This window comes from Andrena cerasifolii, chromosome 2, assembly GCF_050908995.1.
Source record: "Andrena cerasifolii isolate SP2316 chromosome 2, iyAndCera1_principal, whole genome shotgun sequence".
In the NCBI taxonomy this organism is placed as follows: domain Eukaryota; kingdom Metazoa; phylum Arthropoda; class Insecta; order Hymenoptera; family Andrenidae; genus Andrena; species Andrena cerasifolii.
In genome coordinates, this window is record NC_135119.1 from 23,404,974 (window position 1) to 23,432,925 (window position 27,952).

At 42.4% G+C, this 27,952-nt stretch overlaps 3 protein-coding genes across 4 annotated transcripts in view; all 3 read right to left on the bottom strand.

Moving 5' to 3' along the window:
* Positions 1 to 1,062: 1,062 nt before the first annotated feature.
* LOC143378924 (uncharacterized) lies at positions 1,063 to 5,297 on the bottom strand. The gene is made up of 5 exons (XM_076831050.1): positions 5,033 to 5,297; positions 4,812 to 4,916; positions 4,377 to 4,499; positions 3,973 to 4,083; positions 1,063 to 1,382 (listed from the first exon to the last, which is right to left on the bottom strand). The coding sequence occupies exons 1-5, from the start codon at positions 5,113 to 5,115 to the stop codon at positions 1,379 to 1,381; spliced, it is 426 nt and encodes a 141-aa protein (XP_076687165.1). The 5' UTR covers positions 5,116 to 5,297; the 3' UTR covers positions 1,063 to 1,378.
* The window catches only part of LOC143378918 (uncharacterized), a 105,509-nt gene continuing 79,420 nt past the window's right edge, over positions 1,864 to 27,952 (bottom strand). For both annotated transcript variants that reach the window (XM_076831036.1, XM_076831037.1), the window contains one exon: positions 1,864 to 3,218. The gene's annotated coding sequence lies outside the window, so the exon portion shown is untranslated. The remainder of the gene's footprint in view (positions 3,219 to 27,952) is intronic.
* Positions 12,367 to 26,729, bottom strand: LOC143366402 (uncharacterized). Its single transcript, XM_076807470.1, has 4 exons — positions 26,367 to 26,729; positions 22,626 to 22,748; positions 16,497 to 16,617; positions 12,367 to 14,101 (listed from the first exon to the last, which is right to left on the bottom strand). The coding sequence occupies exons 1-4, from the start codon at positions 26,480 to 26,482 to the stop codon at positions 14,054 to 14,056; spliced, it is 408 nt and encodes a 135-aa protein (XP_076663585.1). The 5' UTR covers positions 26,483 to 26,729; the 3' UTR covers positions 12,367 to 14,053.

The following is a 27,952-nucleotide window of genomic DNA, read 5'->3' on the forward strand; positions in this document are numbered from 1 at the left end:
TTGCTCAGGAATTAACGGGATACTTGATTTTCCATTTAAATAAATTAGCAAGCGTTTCAGTACGTTGATTAACGGGGCGTAAATTATTTCGTGAAAGTGAGACTTGGACTCGACTGAGGATTTTTCGTGATGAGAAGGGAAGACGAATTTAAGGTACTTTTATTATAATATACTTTTTTAAATTATAAAGTTACTTGCTAGGAGAATTGTTATTTCCCAATCATTTGCATAAGATAGCTATAACTCGTTCGTGTGATTTGTGTGAAAAGTAATACGAATTTCAGATAAACAATCACTAGTTACGAGTTAAGTAATGTTTATTTAAAAGCATTTCTTTATCTCGTATTCCTTATGCAGCGTAACTACTTAATTGGTAGCTGTAAAAGAGGCGTAAAATAACGCAGTAATTATGTAGTCTGTACGTGGTTCAGATTACGCTCACTAGATGGCAGCAATGCAATCATTAGCGGCCGAGATTTCATGGATGTCGAAATTCGAGGGCTACTATTCCAAGCTGATTTCCAATTAGTGAGTGATTTTTTAGTGAAACTTGAAATTATTTATCGCATGATATTACCACAGGTGTAACAACTAATTATTATCATTCTTTCCAATTTCTTTCCTAAATTGTGTCCAAATTAAAATACATTTTTTTTATTCTAAGAAACACTGAACTTGACACTTAAAACATGAATGAAAAGGATCTAGATGGAGGTTATAGATTTACTGGTTGCATTTTGTAACCTGCATTTAATCTAGGTGGAGGTTCTACATTTAATGGTTGTATTTTGTATCCTGTATTTAATCTAGGTGGAGGTTCTAGATTTACTGGTTGCATTTTATAACCTGTATTTAATTTAAATTTCACAATTTTTTAACTATTAATCCTCACTTAACAATGAATTGCTAAGCTTATTCTTCGAATTCAAACTATTTATTTCTCCAATTACTTGCGCATATACCGTTTGTCTATTGTCAGCAGAATCCTTCGCAAAATTACATTTAAGGAACGACATTACAGGGTTAGGTCTGGGTTGTCGGTAAACAGAGGAACACAGCGCGTAATAAATAATACGTTTATTCGCTGAATACAAAAAGAGTAGAAAACTATCTTACGAAATGGTGTATTGTCCATGTACATTAAATAAATAAGTTGCATAATTATAATTGTCATTGGGCGATGCGCGGCAGGCTGTCGTGACGATGATTCTTTTAATTTAAAGAAAACAAAAAACGCCTAGGTAATTCTTGATTCGTCGATCGTTATCGAACCGTGGCAAACGAGTTTCCATTTTCCTTTTTCGGTGGTAGGGTCATCCTTTCAGATTCACCGCACAAGTAAAATTTACGTCGACGTCTTCTGCATCGTCTCGAGGCTTCAGCTGCGAACAAAGTAGCGATAATTAAATTAACTCTGCGCCATCTGCATAAATATTACGTTTAACATTCAGCTGAGTGATCAATAAATAGATAGCTATGGTGCATAAAATTGTTACGCGACACCTCTGCACTCAGCAAGCAAGATATTACAACGCGAGTAATTACATAATCGAAGGAACGCGAGTTTCTAAAGAAAAGGGCGTCGTCGCTCGAGCGCGGCGCCGCGAATAAAAGCGCGACCAATTGCCTCCGAACGTTCCGCGTGTCCGCGGCTGTTAATTAGCTCGCTCGCAGTATCGTCGAATTATTTCTGATGCAAATCGGAATAATTGCGACACAGCTCGGGCAGATAAGCTGTGGCCCGAGTTCGTCTCGGGCAGCGGTCCGACAAGGAGTTATCTCGGAGACTATCGTTACACGCTCCTCTTACATCACTCTCCGCGCCTCCCCCGCGTGCACGCGAATTTCGAGCTTTTTTTTCCCCCCCGCGCGCGGATGCGACCTTATCTCTCGCGGATTACGGCAGAGAAAAAAAGATCAAACAGTTGGAAGCGGATCGGTCTTGCGGCGAACGAGCTGCGCCGCGAGACTTTTTTTTTTTTCCCCAGCGTGAACCAGATTCCCCGAGTCAGCGATTTTCAATCCTGAATTTCTGCGCGTTCGATACTGAGCGCGTCATAGATGCGGAGCGTGACTCCTCGGCGAGGGGAAAAAGAATTCCGCGTGCGTTGATTTTTCATTCATCGATCAGCTTCATCCTCTTGCACCATTGGCGGAGCGAAGCAGTCGAGAATGATCTACGTTCCATGGGAACATTGGTATTTCTGCGAGAGTGATCTCAAAGGATGTACCAAAGTGACGTTGATCAATTCTCAATCAATGAACTCTGAGACCTCTCTGCAGTGCTGGATTAATCGATAAGCAAAATAAGCACGTGCTTAGGGCATCGGGAGAGCGGGGGGCATTTTCTGAATTTCTACATCAGAATTTCAAAATTTCAGTGGCACAGACCCCTTCCTGGGCTCCTTGACTTCGGTAAGGACGGTACTGTATTAGGGTTGGGACTACTTGGTCGAATTTTTTGGTATTCGAATACTTCAGTTGCTGAATTATTTGGCGAATATAATTTGAATATCCAAGTATTCGAATACTAGTGTTTGCACTGGCGCTGGGACTATTTGTCGAATTTTTCGGTATTCGAATATTCGAATACTTCAGTTGCTCAATTATTTGGCGAATACTATTCGAATATCCAAGTATTTGAATGCTATTCGAATATTTAAGTATTCGAATGCTGATATATTCGAATATTTAAGTATTCGAATACTGATATATTCGAATATTTAAGTATTCGAATACTGATATATTCGAATATTCAAGTATTCGAATTCTGATATATTCGAATATTTAAGTATTCGAATACTGATGTATTAGAATATTTAAGTATTCGAATGCTGATATATTCGAATATTCAAGTATTCGAATGCTCATATATTCGAATATTCAAGTATTCGAATGCTGATATATTCGAATATTCAAGTATTCGAATGCTCATATATTCGAATATTCAAGTATTCGAATGCTGATATATTCGAATATTTAAGTATTCGAATACTGATATATTCGTATAGTATGGTGTGAATAATAAATCAAGTTCTTTAGGTTCATTTGTCAGGGTGAAATCTTGTAAGCTAATTTTGACCCACTCCACACCATACTATTCGAATAGTATTCGAATAATAACATTCGAATACTGAAATATTCGAAGTTTATTCGTAGCATTCGAATACTTGTAAAATATTCGAATATTAAATTATTTAAATATACCCAGCCCTATACTATATAGACATGTAACTAACTTACACAGTGGTACTTAGTACTTAGTATTTTATTTATCCTATAAGTTTAGTTTAGTTAGCTTTGTTTAGCTACATATTATTGGCTAATTTATTGTACAGATTCTGCAATTAATACCTGGCTTTATTTTTATGATTTGTAAATCATGGAGATTTCCCGTATAATTATTAATAATAATAATAAATCTAACTTTTGCTAGAAACACTTTTTAGTCAAATTATCGGGAATGCCGAAGAAATCGTACATTACGTTGAAGTGATAAGGGGACCTCATAATCCTGCATAAGGGAGCCTCAGAATCTTTGGGCCTCTAAATAAATCGATGCCACGATCGAGCTACCCCACAGTCATACAGTTTTTTAACCGAAATCTTGCAGGAAAGTCCACGTTTAATAAAAGAGGGCCATTTCAAAGATTTAACGCGTTGGCGAAGGTCGAAGCTGGCAATACAGTGTAGACGGAGATTTAATAGCTTATAAGTAACGATTGAAGTTATGAGTCATAACGTTAATATCGAATTAAGTTCACGCCCCCCTTCAACTTTCTCAATGACTCAACCTATCGGCACCATTATCCAATGATTTCTCCATAACTTCTCAGTTGATTAAATTCGTGCTATCCATTCCCATTATCCAACAGTTGCAATATCTAACGTTCACCTCGCGTTGTGATATCGTGGGCGATAGCTGCGCTCGACAAGTGCATGGCAATTAACTCGGCAATCTAAATTACGTACCTAACGACAGGATAAGCCGGGTTTCCCTTGTAGCCCAGTTTCCCGGACAGTCGGAAGAGTTTCCTCAGATTCTTCATGTTCATTTCGAATATGGAGCGTTTCCTTCGGCCACTGATACAAAGAAGACGCAAGGGTGGTACAAAAAAATGAAGCAAAATATCCAAAGACATCATTGCAAAGAACAATCCATTCGTTGAGATTCGATACATGAGCCGTTTATTTTTAAAGTGACCTAAGTTCATTTATGTTTAAAAAAAATTTTATACATAAATTCTTAATAACAACTTCAAGTTTTACACATTACTACAGTCAACAAAAAACAATTGACAAATCGGCTTAGGCCACTTTCAAAACAAACGGCTCACACATTGGTAGGAATAATACAATATAGCGAAAGCACTCACGTTTTCAACATGTTCAGTTGCCGGCCCCCCTTCGACACGGTCGCCCATTTCTCCATCATATGCGCTAGAGCCATCCGGGTCTCTAATTCTGCTCGCCTTTGATCCGACAGTCGCTTGTGTCGCCTGCGCGCACAGAAATCCAGACGAAGTTGCTTAAGAAACTGTATTTTTTGCACAGTTCCCGGCGCTGACCGATTACGAACTCTGAACCGCGACATTGTTCAATCGAAAAGGAAACTAGGAAGCATTTGATCAAAACGATTCGGCGGTGTTGACGAACTGTTTGGGAGTTCAAGATTCTCTAGCTCCTTTTTTCTTAGTAGAGATCTAGGCTCAGTAAAATTTAGAAATAGAAAGCCGCTTCCTGATTCCCTTTCCCAAACTGGACTTCAGAATTATTCTCACATCCCTCGAAATACAAATCCAAATACTCACTCTTTAACCGCCCCCAGTAGCTCTTCCTTCATCTGCTCCCCGTGCCCAGTTTCCTTGAAATTCAGCAAACCACCCTGCGCGTCCAGCGGCTTTCCCCTCGCGAATCTACCGCGAGGAATATACAATCAAACTCTCCCTTCCCTAAACTCTGAATAAAAAATCCTTCCTGCCCCAAGACTCGAGCATTCCCAACATCCCAAAGAAGAACAGTTGGCGATTACCTCTCGTAGCCAGGGCGCGCAGACACGATCGTCGACAGGTAGAACAGCGTGAAAAGCAACGTCACTCTCATCCCGGATCTCATGTTTAAGCTTGCTTCTTCAAGGTGTCGCGCAGGTTTAGAAGAAAGAGCACGAAACGAATCGAGAGGACGCGGAAAATGACACTAAGATCGTCCGACTTCACGCGATGCTCCTGGAGGCTCGTTCGAGCTTAGAAGTCGAAAGCTGCTTTGTTCGGTATGATTCTACTTGGAACTGTATGTTAGGACGGTCCGGTACGCCGTATATATTCGTCTTGGTGGAGCATCCCCCCCTCTCTGCTGAGGAGCCACTGACGTCGCTTCTACACCCCCTTCGCGTTATCGCCGAGGCGCGATTTCTTCAGCTCGTCGTACGACACGCGGCGTGTGTGCTTCGCAAGCCCCGATAAATCCTGCTCGAATCGCGGATTGATTGGCCGAAATCGTTTCGGCACTATCGCCGAGCGGTATCGCGTGCGGCGCACGAGCTGAGGGAAAACAATGGCAAGCTGGCCCCAAGGTTGCCTTTTCTTTAATTACGCCCGCGATTGCCACTCAGCGACGCGCAGAAAGTTTAGCGGTTCAGGGAGATAAGTAGAAGAAGGAGCCTCGACGCGATGCGTTACGGTGTCAGGCTATTGCAAGGGGTGTGTCTTTAGTCAGCTTTCGTCTGAAGCACTCTGAAGCGGAGAAGGTGGGGCGCGGACACTTTTTAGATTTGATGCTCCTCTTGAAAAGCTGAGACGATCCGAGCAGGTCATATTGCGACGCTGGTTCAGCTTATTTCGTGCGTCGTAATTGTTATAGTTGAGGGAAAATTATGGCAGCTGACGATAATTCGGGTGTTTTTTAACCCTTTTTTGTCACACGAGGTGTATATTTGCCAATATTTCTATAAATTTTCAGAACTTAGTATTCAAGTTTAAAAATTTGGCGATTTTTAACTAAAACAATCGCTTTTTCACACAACTATTTTTTCAAATACAAATTTCATCAGATACAAATTAACGTTTCCAGAAAAAAGACTATTAGAGCATTACGAATGCACAATTATTTATCACTGAAAAGTTTAACGATTCAAAAATTCGGAAATGGTAATTTAAAAATGACGCTGCGGTGCAGCGAACCCCATGTGGCCGATTGCTGATTATAAAAAAGTGTGAGGAGGGTTAAGCTTGTATTAGTTAGCTGTAAGGGTGGACAGGTACCTGCAAGTTGGTCCAACAGAGAAGCAGTTATAGTTTGAATATGGATAAACCTAGTATTGCCTGTTGGCTACCTACTGGAGTTGTTACGTAATAATTCCGACGAAGCTTTTTCTTCGCTTGAAATTGCAAATGTTACATGGGAATCACGTGGAACATTTCCATTTAACGAGCACAGGAACGAGTAGTTTCAACGTAACTGTGTTGCTAGTTTCATCATTCGAGCTCCACTTGCTATCTTCCTCCGCGTGGATGCAAAGAAATACACGCTTCCTATCCATAGTTCCTTCGTGTTTCGTACCTCACCGGAGAATACTCGAAAGACGTGCGCGTTCCACGTTAAAGGAGGACCAGTGGAACCCAGGGCTCTCCCTTTTTAACTACTGTGCCCGTTTTTAGATCCCACTGGAGAACGTCCAGCTGAACGGGAGCAAGAATTTTTTTCATTTATCTTCGTCTTTCACTTATCGTTCGCCAGATAATGCATGATTTAATTACACCGCCAGGTTTCATCATTTCCTAACGGATTCCTGCAATCCGTTCAGCGGATTTTCCAATATCTTTGAATCTGTAATTACAGATCGATTTCCTTCGACTTCCCGGAAGGCGATCGTTCGGTAAAAGTTCGGGTTGGCGGAGCGCGAATTTAGTAATAGTAACGTGTCCTTGCAACACGAGGACTACAATGATACAGCCAAACGAGCTGGACAATAATCAAAGTTTGAGCACAGTTACGAAACCGAGTGTGACGCAGTCGTTTCAACTTCGAGCGATCTTCGAGTTCCGCGAGACCTCTCGCGAGTTTGTATTTTTTTTTTTTTTTTTTGATTTCGTGGCGTTCTTTCCTTGCAAGGAAAGCTAGCTGCTCAATTTCAGATAGCGAATCTCGGGAGAAGCGGTAGGTAAACCCTTGACCCGTTGAGGAAATGGACATGAAATAGATAGCGGTTATAATTAAAGCGGACGTCCGACGATAAACGATAGCCTCTACATAGGCAAAGTTGCTTGAGACGATCTTAGCAAATGAATGCGTATAGACAAAGTTTCCGGCTATTTTATAATCGAGATTCGTTCAACCTTCTTCTATGTGCAGTTGGAATTATTCGTTTTTTAAGGGGGTCATTCCGGTTAGACGGGTTGAAGAAATCGATTTTTTTTAAACATTTTTCCAAAGTACATATCCTCAAGGATGTACTGTTAAATTTTCATGGAAATATTTCGATTATTTTAGCTTCTACAGCGGCATTTTGATGAAAACTTTGAAAGTGTTTTTCTCGAAACGTCATTTGTCCACATGCTGAAGATAAAATCTGAAAATCTATCGAACCGATTGCTTCATAAATTTTACTGCTTATTCTGCACACCTGTGACTCTCGCAGGGACTACAACCAAGTATTTTCATTGAGTGTAACCTACTTTTAAAATCGAAAATAGCAGAAGAAAGAGCCGAAAAAACATTTTTCTTACATATTTGCCTGCCATTTTGCTAATTTATAAGATGAATCACTAATTATAGTCCGAGCGACAGCGACAGACATACTGATCAAGAATCTGTCTGGATTTTTGGGTTCAGCTAAGTCTAACAGCTGAAATCGCCTGCACGACCGAGGCATGAATTTTTAAACATGTCGTCAAGAACACTTTCAAAAGCGTTTGAAAAGCAATAATTTGATTACTTTCGTATTTTTTATATACGGTAGAAATGTAGTTTATTAAATAGAAAAAAGTTTTATTCAATTACTATAATTATTTTCGTCGCAATAAATTCCTGAAAATCGCTGAATTTTCGGCGCGCTGACCGAAATAAACCCCTTATAGCATGCCAATTATTATCTTATATGTGACAGATTCTTTGTAGCGGCCCGACGAAGCTGTAACTTACCCCTAATTCAGGAAAGTAATAACTTTCACATTTCTCTACAGTCTACAGTTTCCAACGATTCTTCTACGAGTGCCTATTGATTATTATTTAGTTTCCACAGTGGATAGAATTCAACTGAGAAATAATCGTTTCAATAATTTTTTCTGAATAAAACAGTGGAGGAGCGGGGATAATTTGAACACGGGGATACATTGGACACTTTTAAAATTGCCTCCAGCATTTCCTTTTATTTGGTGTGAAAAGGGGAAAATAGGCACAAACTAAACAAACAGTTTGGATAATCATGACACTATCTCCCTACCTACTCATTAAAAAATATTTCAAGCGAGGTCCTCTTCTCTTTAGCATCTAGAATTCGTAACACCTTCACTCAATCCAGTTGAAGGCAAATTCGAGAACCATGAAAACTTGTGCGAATCTATATCCGAAGCCCCAGTTGCATCCCCAATGAACAATCTCCCCTTGGGACACTCTTCCACCCCTACAAGCCTGCCTCTAGTTATCAAAATTCTGCTTATACGTTCTCCATTCATAATTCCCACGAAACTCCACCCTTCCTATACCCACCGACGTATCGTCGCTCGCGTGAAAGTCAGGGACGAACCCCCCGAGAAACCAGCAAACCCTGATCTACCGCATTATCAAGCGGCATCGACCCAGAGCGATCTGACGAACGTCGAACAGCAGATAGAAGAGAAGACAGAGTGAAAACAACGCGTATTGTGGCGAAACGCGGAGGGCGTGGAGCGGCGATACGGTGTTTCACAATTCAGCCACCACACCACCGTTTTCAAGATACACTCGCGTGATCGTGAAATGGAGCTGAGGGATTTAGGCGCGCGTATAGTGCCTCGCCGAGATATACACGTGACTGGACCGAAATTCACTCAAGTGGCGTGCAATGGGTATCATTAGCCGTCTACATTTAGTTTTCCTGTACTCTACTGTGTTAGTTTTAGTTTTAAGAAGCTTTAAATGGTAAGGTTAATAACAGCTGATGGCTGTACCTCGCCTTTTGCACTCCTCTAGTGTTATTATATGTGCTATTCAAATCTAATTATTCTTTTTTTTCCCTCTTTCTCTTTCTCGCTTTTTTTATATGTTTTCTATTGTAAAGTCTACTGTGTAAAGAATTATTATTATTATTATTATTGGGGGTACAAGCCGTCGAGTGTGCCCTTTGCTACTTGTTACAGGGCTGCACTTATTTGGAAATATGTACAGTGACTCGCATTAATATTCGCACACTTTTTAAAATCGCATAACTTTTTTAGAATTGGTCCAAACAACTTGAGATTTTTTGAGAAGCTGGAAGGATTAGTTTGCTAACTGACGCGATTCGTCGTTTTGAAAAAAAAATGTACTTGGTTGGAATAGCGAAAAGAATAGTAAAGGTCGACTTTTAAACTTTTTCAGTAATTACTGCAATCTACAAACGGTTATTTTTTTTTAATTTTCATTACAAGCTCAGAAAAAAAAGTTTAAAAATCGACCTTTACTATTCTTTTCGCTATTCCAACCAAATACATTTTTTTTTTCAAAACGACGAAACGCGTCAGTTAGCAAACTAATCCTTCTAGCTTCTGAAAAAAACTCAAGTTGTTTGGACCAATTCTAAAAAAGTTATGCGATTTTAAAAAGTGTCCGAATATTAATGCGAGTCACTGTATGTGCTATTCAAATCTAACTATTCTTTTTCTTTTTCCTCTTTCTCTTTCTCGCTTTTTTATATGTTTTCTATTGTAAAGTCTACTATGCAATAAATAATTATTATTATTATTATAATTATTGGGGGTAGAAGCCGTCGAGTGTGTCCTTTGCTACTTGATACAGAGCTGCACTTATTTCGAAATATGTACGTACATACAGTTGCGCCGGGGCGTTTTCATCCCGACGCAAAGTAGTAGAATAATTAGATGGACGCACACACGACACAACTATATTTGGTACATAGGACACAGGCTATAGATACAGAAAGTTTCAGGCTAAGCCCGACACGTCCGGCCGCGATGGCGTGTGCTAGAAGACCGTCTTCTTGTCGGCCTCCCGATCGTCCTCTTGAACGGAGCCGACCGTCTTCTATCTTCAGCTACGAGCACCAGCAGGCAATGCAAAGGCCTGTACCCGGTGCTCGCAACAATACTTTCTTTTACTGCACTTCTTTACAGCACAGATAAAGAGGCTGAGCCCCCGGTGCTTTTACGAAGTCGCTTTATCTCAGCGAGGCACTGTAGCTTCCATCCCCGCATGCAGCACGGCCGGCGGTGTCCGTTTAATCGGCGACCGGCGGAGTATTGTGCAACATTTTGGAGGCCCGTTCCCCGATTACAACGTAACGCTTCGCCGCTGATACACGCACGATTCGCTGCGCAGTACCGATTGCGAAACGGTGTGCGGCCACCCACGCGGTCTCTGTGTGCGTATTTATGAAATAATTCGATATCTGTCGGGAGTAGCGGGTGCGTCGGCCGATTGCCCCGGCCAATCGCGCCCGCCACGGATCAGCCGCTCGCACGAAAGCCGCGAACCACAAAGGAAACTGGACGCCAGCGGGATTATTGCAATTTCCCGCGGCTCCGGCCGCGAAAGTACTGTCCTCCTCCCTAGGGGATCCCGCTCGAAAAGGCGAGCTATCCCAGTATTGGCACACCGCGTTGGAAAGCTGGCTGTGTCAGCAAGTTCGGATCGTTTCCCTCGCTTTTTCCTCGTGCTCGGGGGAAAGACGGGTAGTCATGTTTTGTGGGAGACAGCTTTGCTGTTTCAATTGGAAATTGAGAACGCTGTTTAACCTGAGATGGGAAATATTTTTATTTAAATAAAATTTTGAATAACGAATAAAAGTTAAAGAATTATTCGTCATGTGTCGAATAGAGTTAACTCAGGTTAACGAAGGAGTCACGAATAAGATTTTTTAAACTTTTATTCGTTACTCGAAATTTTATTTCAATAAAAATTTTGACCGAGTGGGGAGTTTTTGGAGGAATGATTCCTTCCTTCCTTTCTTTTATAATCGGAAACGTTGTTGGTCTGACAATTCCCCTTCCTCTTGTCCAGTCTGTTCCGTGTAAGTAGTTTCTTTAGTCTAACAATCTAAATTGATTATTTTCACGTTGATTTCGTTTCGTTCCGTTTCAATCATGGCTGATTATTAATAAAGATCTCGTCGTCAGGCGTCTGCTTAGAATAGATCCGACTAATTCCAGCCTCTCCTTTACTGCCAGTAGTATAAACTGTTTTTAGTCCGACCGGTGAATGCCCTATCGGTTTTCCCGAGGTAACTTTTCCTCAGACGTGGTCGAATATCCGAATGCAGGCATACAGGAAGCTCGTGCGTGTTCTTATCAGTCGTATCATTAATTTTTTTTCAAATAAACTGTATTTACCGACAGCATTGAAATGCTTCCTTCACGGCTTCTCCAGAGGGAGCTCTGATGCGGATTTTTAATTAATTTGCCGCGGATCCGTTTGAAAATCGGGAATTCTATGTCAACTAATTCATCGGCAAACTTCCAGGTATTTAATTATCTTTTTGATATCGGTAACATTCACCAGAGTTGGGCATTAACTGAATAAAAAATTATTTAAGTAATAAATCAGAGTTACTTTAAGTTTAGATTATTTGACGAACAAAGTTAACTCTTTTATTCGTCGAATAAAATTAATTTTTTCGTTTCAACTGGAGCGTCGAATAAATTTTTAAATTTTAACTTTTACTTTATTCGACACATGACGAATAATTTTTTTAACATTAATTCGTTGTTCGAAATTTACTTCAATAAAGATTTTACCCTCCTCTGACATTCCTCCATATTTCATTACTCATTAATTAGTAGATTTATAGCAAGCGAAGCTTTAACACGTTAAGGTTTACTCTTCCTGCAAATTGCAATGCAGGGGTGAAGCTTTCCCTTTGAGAAGTTCAAAGTGATTTAAAAAATCCGCTGGAGAAAGCAAGCTAATTAAAGCACTAACTGCATTAACGAAATATAATTCGAATACAATATGCAGTTAATCCACGTCCCCACGAGTTCAATACCGAGCGTGTGCACGATTACTTAAGAAAAGTAATCTTCAAAGCTGCGAAGTCTTTGAAAGGCAATCTCTTAAACGTTCCAATTGGCTCGGAGCTCTTTACTATCTATGTTTAACTACTGCAACTTAGACAAAGTAAACTTTTCGAAGGGAACATGTAGGAGGGAAATGGAGCCGATGGAATTAAAATTTCTACAGCTGACTATTACTTTTATTTTGCGTTCAAGTAAATAAAATGATACGCACAGATCGCAAGATGAACGAGAACTACCATCTCGGACGCGTTGCTCGATACATACATCGAAGTCGCGGCACGCGCGACAGTGTCTTTAATGCCTCGCCTAGCACTACGGTGCATTTAAATAAATAAATAAATAAATAACTTAATACAAAAGGTCCTAGGGGTACTATATGCTTCTCGCGTATCAATACATCGTCGAACAACGCGGATTCGTCCGCGAGTAATCGCGCGATCAACGATTCGACATCATCCGGTACTAATTACTCGCGCGCAAGCACGCGCGTGTTCTCTCCCGATATCGTGACTCTCCGTACGGGGCAATAAATAAAATACATCACATGTTCAATGAAATACCGTGCGGTCTTACTAAATATACACGCTTCACATGGAAATCCATTGGCGTAGGATAAATAAATTAATTCGACGAATGAGATGGCGTACGAATCTCGCAGTGACGGCTCCCAAATTCTTCCCAAAAGTAAATCCCTGAAAATCTCGATACCTATCGATCCTTCCTCTAACTGTTCAGTAAAGAGCAGAACAACATTGCCAATGATGCACAGGGCTGCTTGAGACTCTTCTGGAGCCTCATAAAAGAAAACTATTTGCCGCAATCTGGGAACCGCCATGCCACGAAAACGACGAGTGGCGATCGAACTGAAATCAATCACTTCTTTCTTATTGATTTCTCAGTAGTGCCTCACAGTGGCTTAACATTATTTCGCGACGTGTCGGGGTAGAGCCCCAGAGAGGGAGAGTAATTTTAAGCAGATCTCGCCTCGTCTGGAGGCGTTAATGTTGGAAGCTTGCAATTATCGATTTCGGAGGTAATCAGAGGGGTAACTAAATTTCTCAGGTTTCGTGACTTATAAATGCCGCTCCCCCTCTCCAGGGGCTTGGCTGACGCTTCCCACCTGATTCTAGCAAACGCGGCTTAGACTTGCCGTGGCTGTATTAATAACCGATTGCTGTTATTAAAATTTACGCCTTTTAATAATTAAGCCACCGCGGTTAGCTGAAAGATCTACCAAAATCCGTTTCGAGGCACGGAACGTTGTCAGATTGATTCAAGAGATTATCGATGCGGGCCAGTGATTCTTCACCGAGGCGGTATAGCTTTTCAATTTTCCAGCGATTGAAATTGAACGAGATTTAAAGGAATGAAAGTGACCGGTAGACACGAGTCGAGTGATTCCTTTTCACGCTATACCGAGCGCCGATGGAGGAAAGCTGGCCTGAGCTGTTTAAATAAATAATAAATAAAGCTACCTAAATAAATAACTAGAATAGAAGAATACGTGTGTAGGAACGAATACAAAACTAAGATTAACGACGGACGATGCTTCCTGTTTGATTACGCTCGAACGAAGAGCACGTTCCAGTGTGACTTTACCAAATCGTTCTCTTCCACCCTCTCTTCGTTCATTCCCCGCTCGGTGGTTAGTTACTTAGTATCCTAATTAGTGGTAAGTGTTCGTTAAAGAGTTTAAGCTCGGACGGAGGACGGTCCGGTAATACTGCTCTGGCGTTTTAGGGTCGAGAGATCATTAATTTTTTTTTCCTTCCTTCTGTAAGCGTTTTCTGGTCTCTCAACTGTCTTCGTGCTCGCCCTGGATTCCAGCGCGACGCGTCGCTTCGAAGTTAAATAAATTGATAGTCGTCGTCGCCGCGCCGGTACTCTTTCACTTTCTGCAATCAGAATAAAGTATTTTCGGTTAAGACTATGTGGTATGAATAATCCATAGTCGAACGAGTATTTGATGATCTCTACAATTTTTCGTGAATATGGGTTTGAGTTTAGAGCAGGGACGAATTTGGAGATTTCGTGCTCCTAGGTTACTAAGATGCTTATAAAATAATATACATGAAATATATCTAAATTTTTAATTTAAAAAAGTCGAGGCAATTTTAAAATTAATTCAATATTACAACTCAGATATGAGTTATTACTAATTTGCTAGATGAATAAAAGTGAATTGTTTTTAAATTACTTTATATTTTCCGTTTTATTTTATTTTTTCTGTTTATGTTACGTTATTTTATATATAGTTATTGTACTGAATTGTTCAAGCTTTGTATACTAAAGGGTTCTCCCGTCGAAATAGTAATAATAATAATAATAATAATAATTAAAGTTGTTCTAAGCTTCCGTGTTTAAATCTTTCCCAACTTCTTTCGCTTAAAATTTGTCGCTTCCCAAAATTTGATGCTCCCTCTAATTTATCGCTTCCAAAAATTTGTCGATCCCCCAAGTTTACCGCCACGCAGAACTTAATGCTCCCCAAAATTTATCGCTTCTCAAAATTTGCCGCTTACAAAAATTTGCCGCTCCCCAAAGTTTTCACTTCCCAAAATTTATCGCTCCCCAAAATTTGATGCTCCCCAAAATTTATCGCTTCTCAAAATTTGCCGCTTACAAAAATTTGCCGCTCCCCAAAGTTTCCACTTCCCAAAATTTATCGCTCCCCAAAATTTGATGCTCCCCAAAATTTGATGCTCCTCAAAATTTGATGCACCCCAAAATTTACTCCTCCTCGAATTTGGATGCTCCCTAAAATTTTATGTTCGCCAAAATTTGCCACTCCCCAAAATTTGATGCTCTCTAAAATGTGCCACTCCTCAAAATTTATCGCTCCCCAAAGTTTCAGACTCCCCAAAATTTGTCACTCCGAAATATTTACCTCTTCCCCAAATTTTTCGCTCCCGGAAATTTGATGCTCCCCAAAATTTGCTACTCCCCAAAATTTGATACTCCCTAAAATTTGATGCACCCCAAAATTTGCCGCTCCCCAAAATTTACCGCTCTCCAAAATTGTTCGCACCCCAAAATTTTCCACTCCCCAAAATTTGATGCTCCCCAAAAATTTCCGCTCCATATTAACAAAGTATCGTAGAACCTTTCACCAAACAAATAGGTACCTATCATGTGAAATGAGCCACTGGCCCCTGTGCATAATTGCGTATGAGTGAGACAAGTACACACGTACCTACTGTAAAAATCCGGAGACCGGGGAATCTTGGAATTTACCAGCAGATTCCAACACTCGCCGTTACGGGGCGGCAAAAGTCCGAAATATCTGAGAAAACATTCAAACCTCAGGCTTCCACCAACAGATGCTGGTAAATGTCAGGATTTATCGATCACCCTGTTGGCAAAAGCCCGAAGTTCAAATATTTTCAAGATATTTCGGACTTCCAGCGTCGCGCAACGGCAAATGCTAGGATTCACCGGCAAATTCCAAGACTCCCCGTCCTCGAACTTTTACAGTAACATATGCACATACAAGGACTTGCAAAACAATCCATGGACCTCAAAGATTAGCACCAATGTAGGTTAATGCGAAGAATAAAGTAAAGTAAAATAAAATAAAATAAAGAATTACTTGAATTTCGCGCAACATGATGAAATATCGTGCGGCGTTACTGGGAAATTGAAACCGCGTGGAAATGCAAGGCGATAAGTGATTTGTATGTAAATTGCGCGTCTCGAAACGTTGTATCATGAGAAGGCCACACGCTTTTGCATAGAGTTCATGGTACGGCGAGGCGCGTGCCAGCGATCTCCTTAGATTTTTCATTGCCGACAAATTATCGCTGTGATTGCATTCGCAATTAGCTGGCGACGAAGGAGCGTCGCGTGTTATCGATAAAACGCCGGAGTTACGCGAACCATTCAGGATCGTAGTGGCAGAGAACCTCATGACTCGGTTATGTTACATCAGCTAGCGTAAGAAGGATTTAGCATAATTCATTGACGTTTAATGAAATCTTCCTCCGAGCGAACGTTTGTTGCTCGATTTATTTAACTGTTACTTTTCTCGCTTCGAGTCTCCGTGGACTGTTACTGAGAATTCGAAGCGAGTGTTAATCGAATGCCTCACGTGCTACCCTCATCATAGGAAGAATGACTGTTTCATTCTGCGTATAGGAATTTTACTATGCATTATTTTGAGGACTTTGGCACGTCTTAAAGTGTCGGAGTCGGAATTTTTTGCACAATTTAACTCAATTGTTGACGCGTTGAAAGACGTAGGAGGTTTGAAACGAAAGTCGCAGGAAAAGGGCGAAAGAATTCAATGCTTACCAGTGGCAACGAAAGAATCGTTTCCTCGTCGTCGAGCACGTCAGGATTGTTTGCGACAAGTCGTATGATGCGTTGCAGGGTCTGAAGTCTGCTGTTCGTGGCGGATCTTCGTCTACGACCTCTGGAATAAGAAAAGAAAGGGACCGAGTGAGAATAACCCGTTAAACGTTCAAGTCTCGATCACTATTACTCTCTAAAATGCAACCCATTGAACCTTGACTTCCTACACTTGTTCACCTTCGTGCATTTAATTCTTAAGGGGTTATACCTAGTCAGGCGGCCGAAAGGAGGCGAATGTTTGTGAATTTTTTTTTAAAAAGTGGACACATATATTCCTACAGAACTTTTTGCGCTTAAAAGAGCAACATTTAAAGAACATTTGGTAATTTTTTCGGAGAAAAATATTCGCGTTTATAATAAAATAACAAGCGACATCCAAGAAGCATTTTTAAAAATTTGGTTTTGCGGTGAGCACTGCCATTCGGAACCAGATTATCTGAAATCAGAAAACAAAAAAGATTTCGTTAGTATATTAATGTATCCTCAGGTTGACGGAGAGAATTTTCCGAAATATTAATTTAAAACAAAATGGCGGATATTTAAAATTGAAATCCTGATTTTTTCGCGTGATTTTTGTACGAAAAAATCAGGATTTCAACTTTAAATAGCCGCCATTTTGTTTTAAATTAATATTTCGGAAAATTCTCTCCGCCAATCTGAGGATACATTAATATACTAACGAAATCTTTTTTGTTTTCTGATTTTAAATAATCTGGTTCCGAATGGCAGTGCTCACCGCAAAACCAAATGTTTAAAAATGCTTCTTGGATGTCGGTTGGTATTTTATTTTAAACGTAAATATTTTTCTCCGAAAAAATTACCAAATATTCTCTAAATATTGCTCTGTTAAGCGCAAAAAGTTTTGTAAAAATATACGCTTGCGCTTCTTCAAAAAAAAATCAGAAATATTCGCCTCTTTTCGGCCTCCTGACTAGGTATAACCCCTTAAAGAAGAAGAGGGAAATCTCTTCTACTATCTTCTATTATTCTATCATTAAACCTCCATAATTATCGTGAGAGTAAAAATTTCAAAAGCTGGGATCGCACGTATAAACCGCGGTACACAGCGAGAAGATTCAGATATTCTGGTACAACGAGTTCAAGGGGTTAAAGACGAAGGGAATGGCGAGGAAAAGACGAAACGATCGCGTCCCCGCCAGAGATGATTGAGTAGCAAGAAATAGGAAGATTCGAAATGGAGATCACGCGTTCAGCATCGATGCCATATGCTCGGCCAACGGAATGGAATTTTTCAGGCGACCAAATCCAGCAATTCTTTTCCCGACCCGTTCCCTTCTTTCTCGCCTTTGGACTTTGGAGAACGGACGCGCAGAACGGCGTTTCGCACGATCACGCGTGCCACACGTGTCGAAAGCAAGGAAAGGGTACCACGTGCCGATGAAATACCGCCTAGCATGCAATCGTTAATCGTCTAGAATGTCCTGCTGCGAATTATTTCGCTCGAGCCTTATCGCTGGGAACGTGGAATTCTGAGGAATCGTGGAAATTGTGTAAGTCACTGTAAGTAGCTGGCGCCACTACGCTTCTCCCATCCGCTTGTCATTGAGTCAATATTTAACATTTTCATTGCCAAAACGAGCAGTGGTACCTAACAGGTTCTTCCATTCTCATAAATATTCTTTTTTAGTTACTCATGGCGTAATTCCTTCGAAATATCAATTTTCTTTATCGATCGTTGTAATGTTCTTTACTTTCGTTCCACTAAATTCTTTGCGATCCTCGGGTACTCCTCAGTTCGAATTTAAATAGATTTTACTACTTGTTCAGCCGCCTTTTCAGTGGACCGCACAAGAACTGTCGAGGAGCCAGTATTTTCGCTCGGTCTCCAGCTCCCTTTACAAACCTCACGGCCCAATTGAATCCCCGTCAGTATTACAGTGTCACGGTAATTCCATTAGGTTCAAGATCCCCCTTGCAGTTCAAGATCGAAAGCCCAATTCGAGCACGTTTCGCGTGTAATCGAGCATGAGATAATAGCCGAGCTCTGGCAGCCTCGGATGCATTTCCCTCTCGCTCGTTACGCTTTCCGCTCACAGTCGTGGCTCACGCATCTCGACTGCAAATTATTCGCCACGCCAAAAGGAAAGGAGCCCGCGTGCCAATTGACCGGCTCACACTTAGCCACCGAAACCAATCGAATTCCCACGCGAGAAGCTGCAGGCGCTGTTGAGTATAAAGCTCGCCTCCTAAAAATTAAATTCCTGCTGCGCTTCATCTTCGACTTGAGCGCGTGGCTGCAAATGAATCCACGATGACACTTCTTCCAGCGAAGCCAAACATCAGAGAGCGCTCTTCCGGAGGTGTTCAGCCCTCGTCTCGTCTTATTACACCCTTCGACCCTGTTCTCCGGTAAAGAAACTGGCGAAATCGCTCCTCGTGCGCGCACAATGGTCCATCAGACGCGGAGGCTGTTGGCTCCTTCGTTACAGCGAAGCGTCTCCCCTTTTTGCACGCAATTTTCCCTCGAAAGTCAATTGGAGATCTCCGGAGGGCCGGGGACGGTGAATTACGAGTTGAATGTGGAAAATGAAGGGCACAGAGTTGCGTTGCAGTGGTGAAAGCCGTCGCCCCTCGGGATGATTAAGGCGCGTGCAAACGTTAGCATATCGGAGCGAGGATTTTCGAACTCGTCCTCGGCTCCGAGGCGAATTTTCGATGTTACCAGGGAGTGGGCGAGCTCGGCTAGCAACGTGTCTGAATAGAAATTTATTCGGATGGCATTCGGAGCGGATAGGTAACCCGGTTAGAGGCTCCATTACGTACCCAGCATTCTCTGCGCCAGTACCACTCTTCCTGTCTCCTCTTATTCTGCGGGGACCACCTCGTCGCGATTTATATTATTCAGCGTGCATCGTTATGTACGTAAGCGAATAATCTCGCGTCCCGCCAGATGCAGCCGCGACCATGATGCTTACGTACGCCTTCTGAATTCAACTTCTGGAATCACTAGTTTCTGGGCCGGGGTTGCTCGAGTATGGGGAACGTTGGAATCCTCGCGACTCGGATGGGAGGGATCTTATATCATCGATTTGGCGGCGATAAGAAGCAACGACGGCGGGAATGTAACGCGGGAACGAACGGAACAACTTTTGAATAATTTAACTCGGGCTATAACTCTTCCCCAAGCAGCAATCCTTGAAATGTAAAATGTCGTAAGCAGAAGTTAACAACAATTGTGAAGAGCAGAAAGCAGGGTCAAATTATCAAAAATCATTTAAAATTATATTAAAAAATTCGACATAAATTTCGCAGCAGCCAGACTTAATGGGGAATCCTATTTTTTGGGATGAAAATATAGTAGTATTTGGGATTCTTTTTTTAAGAAACTAGCGATGCGATTCGTCTGGAATTTGGATCATGTTTTTATGCATCTTTGAAGGAGTTGCGATTTTTTTATTTTTTAATTAGTAATAATAAGTATAGGAGTTATGCATGATCGACCATCACGCCGCGCGAAAGAGTGACCCACAAAATAGCCTCTTCTTGGTCCCACGATTTTGGAACTGAATTTTATGCGAAACGATACCTTATGACGAGACATCAATCACACGAAATTTTCAAGTTCAGGTGACAATTAGTTTCTGAGATATGGGAGGTCACAGAAGTGAAAATTCGTTAACCTTTAGAGGGCCGGGATTTTTTCATTGAAATTGTAAATTTTAGTTACTTAAAATTTATGTATATATACCACCAAAATGGCCGGCAAAATATCCAAATTCTTAGGCGGCCACTATAGTGGCCAGCCCGGCCCTCTAAAGGTTAACGCGTCAGCCCATTCGCTTCGATGTATGGACTTTTTTGTCAGTCCGATAATTTAAAGAATTATTTCCAGGGGTAAATTCGTTGTTAGCAGTCAGTAAAACTCACAATGGCCGATTCAATATGGTGGACGATATATTTAAAAAAAAACACCCACTACACAGACATTTATATTTCTTGATTTTTATTTTTTTTCGTGAATTTTGAAAATCTAAGTTCAAATTTGTTGTTAGCAGTCAGTAAAACTCACAATGGCCGATTCAATATAGTGGACGATATATTTAAAAAAAAACACCCACTACACAGACATTTATATTTCTTCATTTTTATTTCTTTTTCGTGAATTTTGAAAATCTAAGTTCAAATTCGTTGCTAGCAGTCAGCAAAACCCTGGAAATAATTGTTTAAATTATCGGACTGAGATATAAGTTCGTACATCGAAGCGTATGGGTTGACGCGTTAAATTCCATATCTCAGAAACTAATTGTCACCTCAACTCGAAAATTTGTTGCGATTGATGTCCCATCATAAGGTATCATTAGGCACAAAATTCCGTTCCAAAATCGTGGGACCAAAAAGAGGCTAAAAAAGGCTTCATTTTTGGGTCACTGTTTATCTTTATTTATCTGTCGAATATTTATCTTCCAGGTAATCGTAGACAGAAAAATGCAGCGCCCTTTTACTTCGTACATATGCACCTTCAGTTTGATGATCCAAAAAACAGAATTCACTACAGACTTCCGTATAGACTTCTTAAGCCTAAGCTACACCCCTCGCCCCAATTCAATTTGTCGACGGCAATATTTATCCCTTCCCCTTGAATCTTTATTAGTCGCCCACAAACGCCTCTCAGAAAATATCCCTGCCCTTTGTATTTACAAGTAAACGGGAATTATTTTAGGACCAACAGGTCCGTCCGAAAAGGTCCAGGGTTAATACAATACCGTGGCTGACGTTTGCCACTGTCTCGCGACACCCTCGAGGTACCTTCTGGTTAGCAGTAGGCTGTTCTTCCTCATTTCGCCCCGCGATACGTGACCACCCCCTTCCGCGTCATTAGCCCACCCAGCACCGAGCCCCTCCATTCATTCTCATCCGCTGGAAGGATCACCCCTGTCATGCAGGCGACACGAGAACGTACAGGGCGGAAGCAACAAGTTGAATTTCAATGCAGCCACGCCGCTTCGAGCCGAACGTGCGCCACATTCCCTGCAGATTCCCCACCCCCGTTCGCCCCGTTTCCTCCCCGGCTGCGCTACGCGAGCCCCGCGCGGAAACTCGTCAAAATCGCGACAGACCGCCAGGAAATGAAAAAGGAGGAGCGGCTGGGCAGAAATAAACGGTGTTTGTTTTCGTGACGCGTTCCATGTACGCTTCGGAGATTCCTGAACCCAGAATCAGTCACTGCACTACCAGAATAGCTTTCCTTTTCTTCTTCCATCGCGCAGATCGGTATTTTCGGCGGTGCGATGATGCAACCGGTGGTATATCTGTCTCCTATTTGCCCCGGGAAGCACTGGCGCGCTTCGTTCGCGGGCAATCGAAGGGTCATCTCGCTTCCCCTTATCAGTCGTGCTTCGTCCAGCTGTCGCTCTCCCTCCGCCCGAGGTTGCTCAGAAAATCGGAGCGCCCGCGTTATCCTTCGCCCCCGGATCGTTACGCGAAATCGCCCGGTAGCTTGATCACTGGTTATCGTTCGCACAGGCTCGTTTACGATGTACACCACTCCAGCAGAATTCCCACAGTCAACAAGCGATTCCCATGCGAGCGATAAGCGATCGACGTTCAGCGATAACGTCGAGCACCGATCGTAATTCGCGCCGAACGAGGCGTGATACGCGTTAATCGTTTTCATCCACACGTGCGCACAGTCGATTGCAGTTTCGCGCCAACTAATAATCGACTGGGAACAATTTGAAGGGAATTCGCAAAACGACGGACGCAAACACGATTTCCTCTTATTCCGTTTCTCTGCCCTAATTCTTTGGAACGCGGCATAATTCTACGATCCACAATGCTGCTTTAAATGAAACGGAATGAAGACGGGGGATGGCTGAGGAATCATCGAAATTCGTCGAGGGAATTGATAATAGCCATTCATCGTGGTGAGAGTAATTTCGATCGGCTGATATGATAGGGAAACGCGTAACGCGTACTTTATCAGAGGAATTTTGTACCCGCCTTAGAAGGAGGCGTTTATTAATTACTGATAACCGACCGTGAACAATAAGTCAGCGATACGGGTCAGTCGACGTTTCTGAAATTATGTAATCGGTGATATGTGCTTACATTTTATCTGGATCCAACACGCCGAATGCAACGGGAACCTTCACCACTTTTCCCCTCACGTTCTCCAGGCCCATCAGCGTCTCGATTTCGGCCAGTCTCTGGTCTGACACTCGCCTCTGTCTGCTGGAAAATCAATGACCGTGTATGAGCATCGTGAAATAAGAACTGCCTCTTTTTTGTAAAGTATTTAATAATGTGAACGTAATTGAGTACCATTTTTTTTTATATGGAAATGTGGTGAATATACATATATGGGAACGATTAGAAGGCGATAAGCAGTGTCAAGTTCGAAGTCATCGGTGTTCTTCTAAATTATAGATTTCGATGAAAGAAATAGAAGTCTCGAGCGTCGTTGCTCCGGAATTAATGATTAGCCAGGATATGGGATTAATCATCAAGTCTGTGGGAAATTTATTGGTACGATTAGAGAGAACGTTATGTTTCATGGAAGTCGTGAAAAATCGGAGCAGCTTCGTTCCTCCAAGATCCGATTGCTCAGTGAAGCTAGTTTATCGAAGATAGTGAATGAATTATTTTACCATTTTCTGAGGACGATGTATATTTTTGTCGCCTGATAAACGAAACGATTAGAAATAGCTTTTTGGACTCGGGCAATCTGAACGCGAGGGAGCTTCTTATCTCTTCGGTACATTTGTATTTACAGAATCGGTGTATAAATTAACTGGATTCGTGGGTGAAAATGGGCACGAGTCATTTCCCATGGAAGTGAAAATTCAATCGGACGATCGTTGGATTTCAATGATATAAACAAGGCACTTTTATTGACATCAAAATGGAATCGTGCAGAAATAAAGAAATTCTTTTTAGTACATACTGTGCCCCTTTCTAATATATTTATTATTAACTAAAGATTGATTCGTGCAAACTCTGCTTTCCCACTTAATCTTCCCAAGTTCAACACGCTCTGCGTCCTCGAGGCGCAGAAGAATACTGTGCCAAGCGATTGGAAGAGTATTAATAATGTATCCATGTTTCGGTGTCGCGATAAACTTTTACAACACGCTCGATGCATTTTTACCAACCGTCTGCAGCTACTTCTTTTTGCCAGCGGTTGTCGAGGGAATATCGCAACGCGTCGGGGGGCATTGGGCACGGTACGCGTTCCCACTGTATCATTCTCCAAACGTGTAACGATGACTTGCGCCAATAGCACGTGTAATTACATCAGTGAGTAAACTTTCACGGGGGTATCGAGCAGGTATGTGGAGCCTCGAGAAATCGGTGTTGCAAATCATTCCCATGAGATCACTCGCGCCAAGGAAAACTCGCTAAACGGGAAACCAGCCGTTGTCCCGGGGAAGTGTCATCTTTCCAGCCTCCAACCTGCCGCGAAATCAACTTGCACGCGGCGAGGAAAATTAATAGAGGAGCGAAGAAATTTGAAGAAATCGAGTTATTAGCAATAATGTATCACAGGCTCTACTAATCAGGAAAAATAAGATAGGGAAAATTATTCTTTTTTCAATGTCGATTAGTCCGTTCTGCTCTCAATGCCTTATTCCCCCTTAAATAATGAAGTTGGAATTTCCACCGTAAAATTTTTTTAAAAAATTAAAACATTATTTCGGCGCACAGTTTCGGTCAATTAAAATCTTTTTAATTGACCGAAACTGTGCGCCGAAATCATATGTTTTTAATTATTCCCCCTTGTATCGCACCTCTCGATTCATCAATTCCCAATCAATCCCTCTTCCTTGCTTCGATATTCTTATTAACGAGAATTACTTTAAAAAATCCTTCGATTTGGATAATTCAAAGTTCAATCTATAAAACTCAAGATCCTCCAATATCCCAAGTGTTTTGTTCAGGTCTGATAATATTTCGCTGAAAACAGAAACCCGAAAGTATTTAAGGGAGCTTCCGAAAATAGCTGAACATCTCGTCGATCCACGGTTACGCTCGGTCTCCTCGAGGACCTCGCAGGATCGCCTGCAACGCCAATAGGATATCGCCCGATGATAAAACCGCAATAAACGGCGCGATAAAGCGGCTAAATCGCGCGTCAGAATTTCATATTGGCAGTGAAAAATGGTTGCGGGGGAGGGGTATATTGGCCGGGCGATCGGCGGGCTGCACAGGATAAACCGTGTTTGCGGATCGCCGTTAATTTCGCCATCTCGATCGGGGCGCTAATCTCCCTGAGCGCACGTGGGACGTAAGCTCCGCGTTATCTCTATCTGGGCAGAGCGTTATCGGTGTCCATGGGACTCCCATGGAGAAAAGAATGCAGCATTAATCGGGATCCTAGCATCGAAGGTCCGCCAACGTCTGGCGCGATCTCAAGGGGAAACGTTGGTAGCCTGCGATATGACTAAACTGCCGCGTCGCCGAGTCGAAAATAAATCGATAAAGTATCGGCTCGAGATAGCGATCTAGCGATTGGAACTTGGAGCGTGTCGACGGTGGGATTTTCCCGTTGGAACGAAACCGGGGGACGATTCCCGCGACGAATTGCACGGTGCTCGATCGGTGGCGAGGATCGTTGACGCGTCCCGTGGTCGTTGGCTCGATTCGGAAAATGCGGTTTCCACTATCGCAGGTACAGTGATATCGTGACTGCAGGCAGGTCGATTTTCCGTTGTTGTTTCACGCGGGAACGAAGCGAGGGACATTTTCCAACCGCTGGGCAACAGAGACTGCTTTTCTTTTCGTTGATATTTCAAAGAGGAAGCGCGAAGCGTCTTCCAGATAAGGGAGACTGAAAATCATGCTAGTGCCTTGCTCTTCGCAATTGCACAACCACGCGAAATGCATTTGAAGGATTACTGGATTACTTTGGTAAGAAAGTTTTCAGCTTCTAAGGGAAGAGTGGAACATTCTTGACGAGATCGAGGTAAACTGTTAACTGGATCGTTTGTCGAGCAAAGACAACCCCCGCGCGATTGAAGACGCGGTTTCGGGGATGATTGAACGAGAATTGGATACTTCTACCCACAACGATTGCGATATTCGCTCGAATAGCACAGCAAATTTAAAAACCGATTCCTCACCGCGAATAGTTCAAAGCAGGGGTCGAATGAAACTGTGAATTTTTATAAATAACAGTTAATTATCGAACTTTTAACTTTCAAATTATTTATTTTCTGTGTTAAGTCACCTATGTACATTAATTCTTTAATTCTGTTGTGAGAGTTCAAGTTTTCACAATTATTTTAGGTTCGATTAATAAAGGTGCTGCTTTTGAACAGATATTTAAGGGGAAAATATAAAAGTTGAAAGGAGCAGGTTAAATATAAAACAGAAAGCACATTGTAATTTTTATATAATTATTTTCCCCGGACAGTTTAAGGTTTAACCTTCAGACCTATCTACCCCGCATTTCCAGGAAATCTGCTTGTCACAACTACAACTTTTTTTCGAGCAGAATAAATGTTTCTCTTTAATTAGAACTCTCTTCAACATTCAAGAAAATTAAAGTCTCTCATTTACAGAGAAACGTATGGAAACAGAAGTTTCAGTTAATACCCTGCATTTTGTAACATTTCTCTCGGAACAGAAAAAATAATATTCACAGAATTACAGTTAGTTCATAATCAATTGAAATTTTTAACAGTTTCGTTCGACCCCTGGAGCAAACATTCACGCCGGTGCAAAAATGCCCCCACAAAGGCATTCGTCGAGCGAAACAGTCAGAGCGCCAAAGCTCAAGGTGATTCTGTCCTCTTTCTCCAAAAATTCTGCAATCACTGGCGAAAATTCTCGGCCGACTGGAGCCCTTACCTAAGCAAAGGGGATGGCCTGGCGTGCGTGGTCCCCGGCATCAGAATCACAACGATGGCACATAACACCATCAGCGCGGCAAGTAGGCTGACTTTCGTCCCGGCTACGTTTCCCATGGTGTCTTGGCGCGAACGTTTACAGCCGAAAGAGGTGACGACGAAAAGTCCGCTCCTCCCGAAAGATCCAACAATCCTCGGAACAGGACACTTGAACGAACAGGATCGGCACACTGACTCGCACTTATACCGCTCGGACGTGGCCGACGAAACTCTCGTGTGTGGGGGTCGCGTGTCGATCGGCCTGGTAATCGCGGTTCCCGATACTGGTGGCTGGCCCTATCCTTGTCGCTTTTGTCTCTTGGTGAACTGTAGCGTACCGTCGTTCGCTTCGAGCATATATACTCGAAGGAGAGTGCCGCCTCCACCTCCCCACTCGGCTCGTGGCCCATGCCCCACTCGACCGGATCCTCCCTCACCTTTATCTCTTTCCTAGACTTCGACCCTTTTCCCTGGATACACCTTTCTCCCGAGGAAGCCAGCCAGCGGCGATCACCAGGCGACGAGCCTCGCCGATCGGGGACCCTCCTCCGGCATTTCCCCGGGTCGCGAAATCGGCGTCCACCCGAAAACTCGGCACCTTCGTCCGCGGGCACGGCGCACTCGCGGGACGTCAGAGGCTCCGCTCGATTTTTCTTCGCAGATGTTAGCCTCTGCGATTGCTTTCGCGGTGGTTGGCTCCGATCTCGCAAGGTTTTCGATGGGGGGTGTGCCTCTCTTTAGAAGATGCCCGTGGGCGTTCGTCGTTTGGATATTGACGGTAGATCGCCACTCGGCTGTGACACGTGGAAGGTGGCTGTTCCCGGCGGGAATGTGGGTCGATTATTTGGTAATTTGTTATTTAATATTTCTATTTTATCTCTCTAGAAAATCGAAGGAAAGGGGGGAGGTGCGTGGGCCTTCGACGGAAAAGAACTTTGTAATAGCCGCGATCTACGAACAGGTGGTTCTGCTCGAAGATTTAACGGTCACTTATCTCGCGAAAAGATACGCCAGGCGAGACGCGGTTGCGGATATGATCGAGCAACGTTTGAAGCGGTTAGTTCCAAAAATAGGACTAATCTGCCGATAAAATCTGGCAAGAAAGAAAAGAATATTAATTACATGTTGGAGAGGTTAGTGTTCGCGAATTATAGTAATCTTGTTAGATATAACGGGGCGATCTAGCCGCGGCTCTTCTTCGCGTTTTATGCAAACGTTAAATGACGCAAATGATCGATGGGTTTATTTGAAGTAGTGACATCAATGATACAACGCGGACATGGAATGCGGAGTTGCGAATTAATTGATAGTTTATTGTTTAAACATGAACGCGCCACTTCATATTTTACTTAGAATCGCGCTCGTTTCCACGAGGATCTTTCCAGCGGGGAAACCTCTTGTTGTGATCGCGATCGTGTTACACAATGATTATCGATTTTTCCGTTCAGCCTCGATAATTCATTCCCTTCCAAGATCGGAATAAAATCGAGGCAGGTGCGTCCTTCCTTTGCAGTAGTTACTTCGATCACACAAGCATCGCGAGCTTCA

Bases quoted from the DNA above. Each gene is read 5' to 3' on its own strand.
- LOC143378924 (XM_076831050.1), bottom strand. From the start codon at position 5,115: ATGAGATCCGGGATGAGAGTGACGTTGCTTTTCACGCTGTTCTACCTG. The intron at 4,917-5,032 runs GTAATCGCCAAC...TCCTCGCGGTAG, and splicing joins GCGCGCCCTGGCTACGAGAG to ATTCGCGAGGGGAAAGCCGC. The intron at 4,500-4,811 runs GTGAGTATTTGG...CTGTGCGCGCAG, and splicing joins CTACTGGGGGCGGTTAAAGA to GCGACACAAGCGACTGTCGG.
- LOC143366402 (XM_076807470.1), bottom strand. From the start codon at position 26,482: ATGGGAAACGTAGCCGGGACGAAAGTCAGCCTACTTGCCGCGCTGATG. The intron at 22,749-26,366 runs GTAAGGGCTCCA...TTGATTTTCCAG, and splicing joins AGGCCATCCCCTTTGCTTAG to CAGACAGAGGCGAGTGTCAG. The intron at 14,102-16,496 runs GTAAGCATTGAA...TTCTGATTGCAG, and splicing joins CGATTCTTTCGTTGCCACTG to AAAGTGAAAGAGTACCGGCG.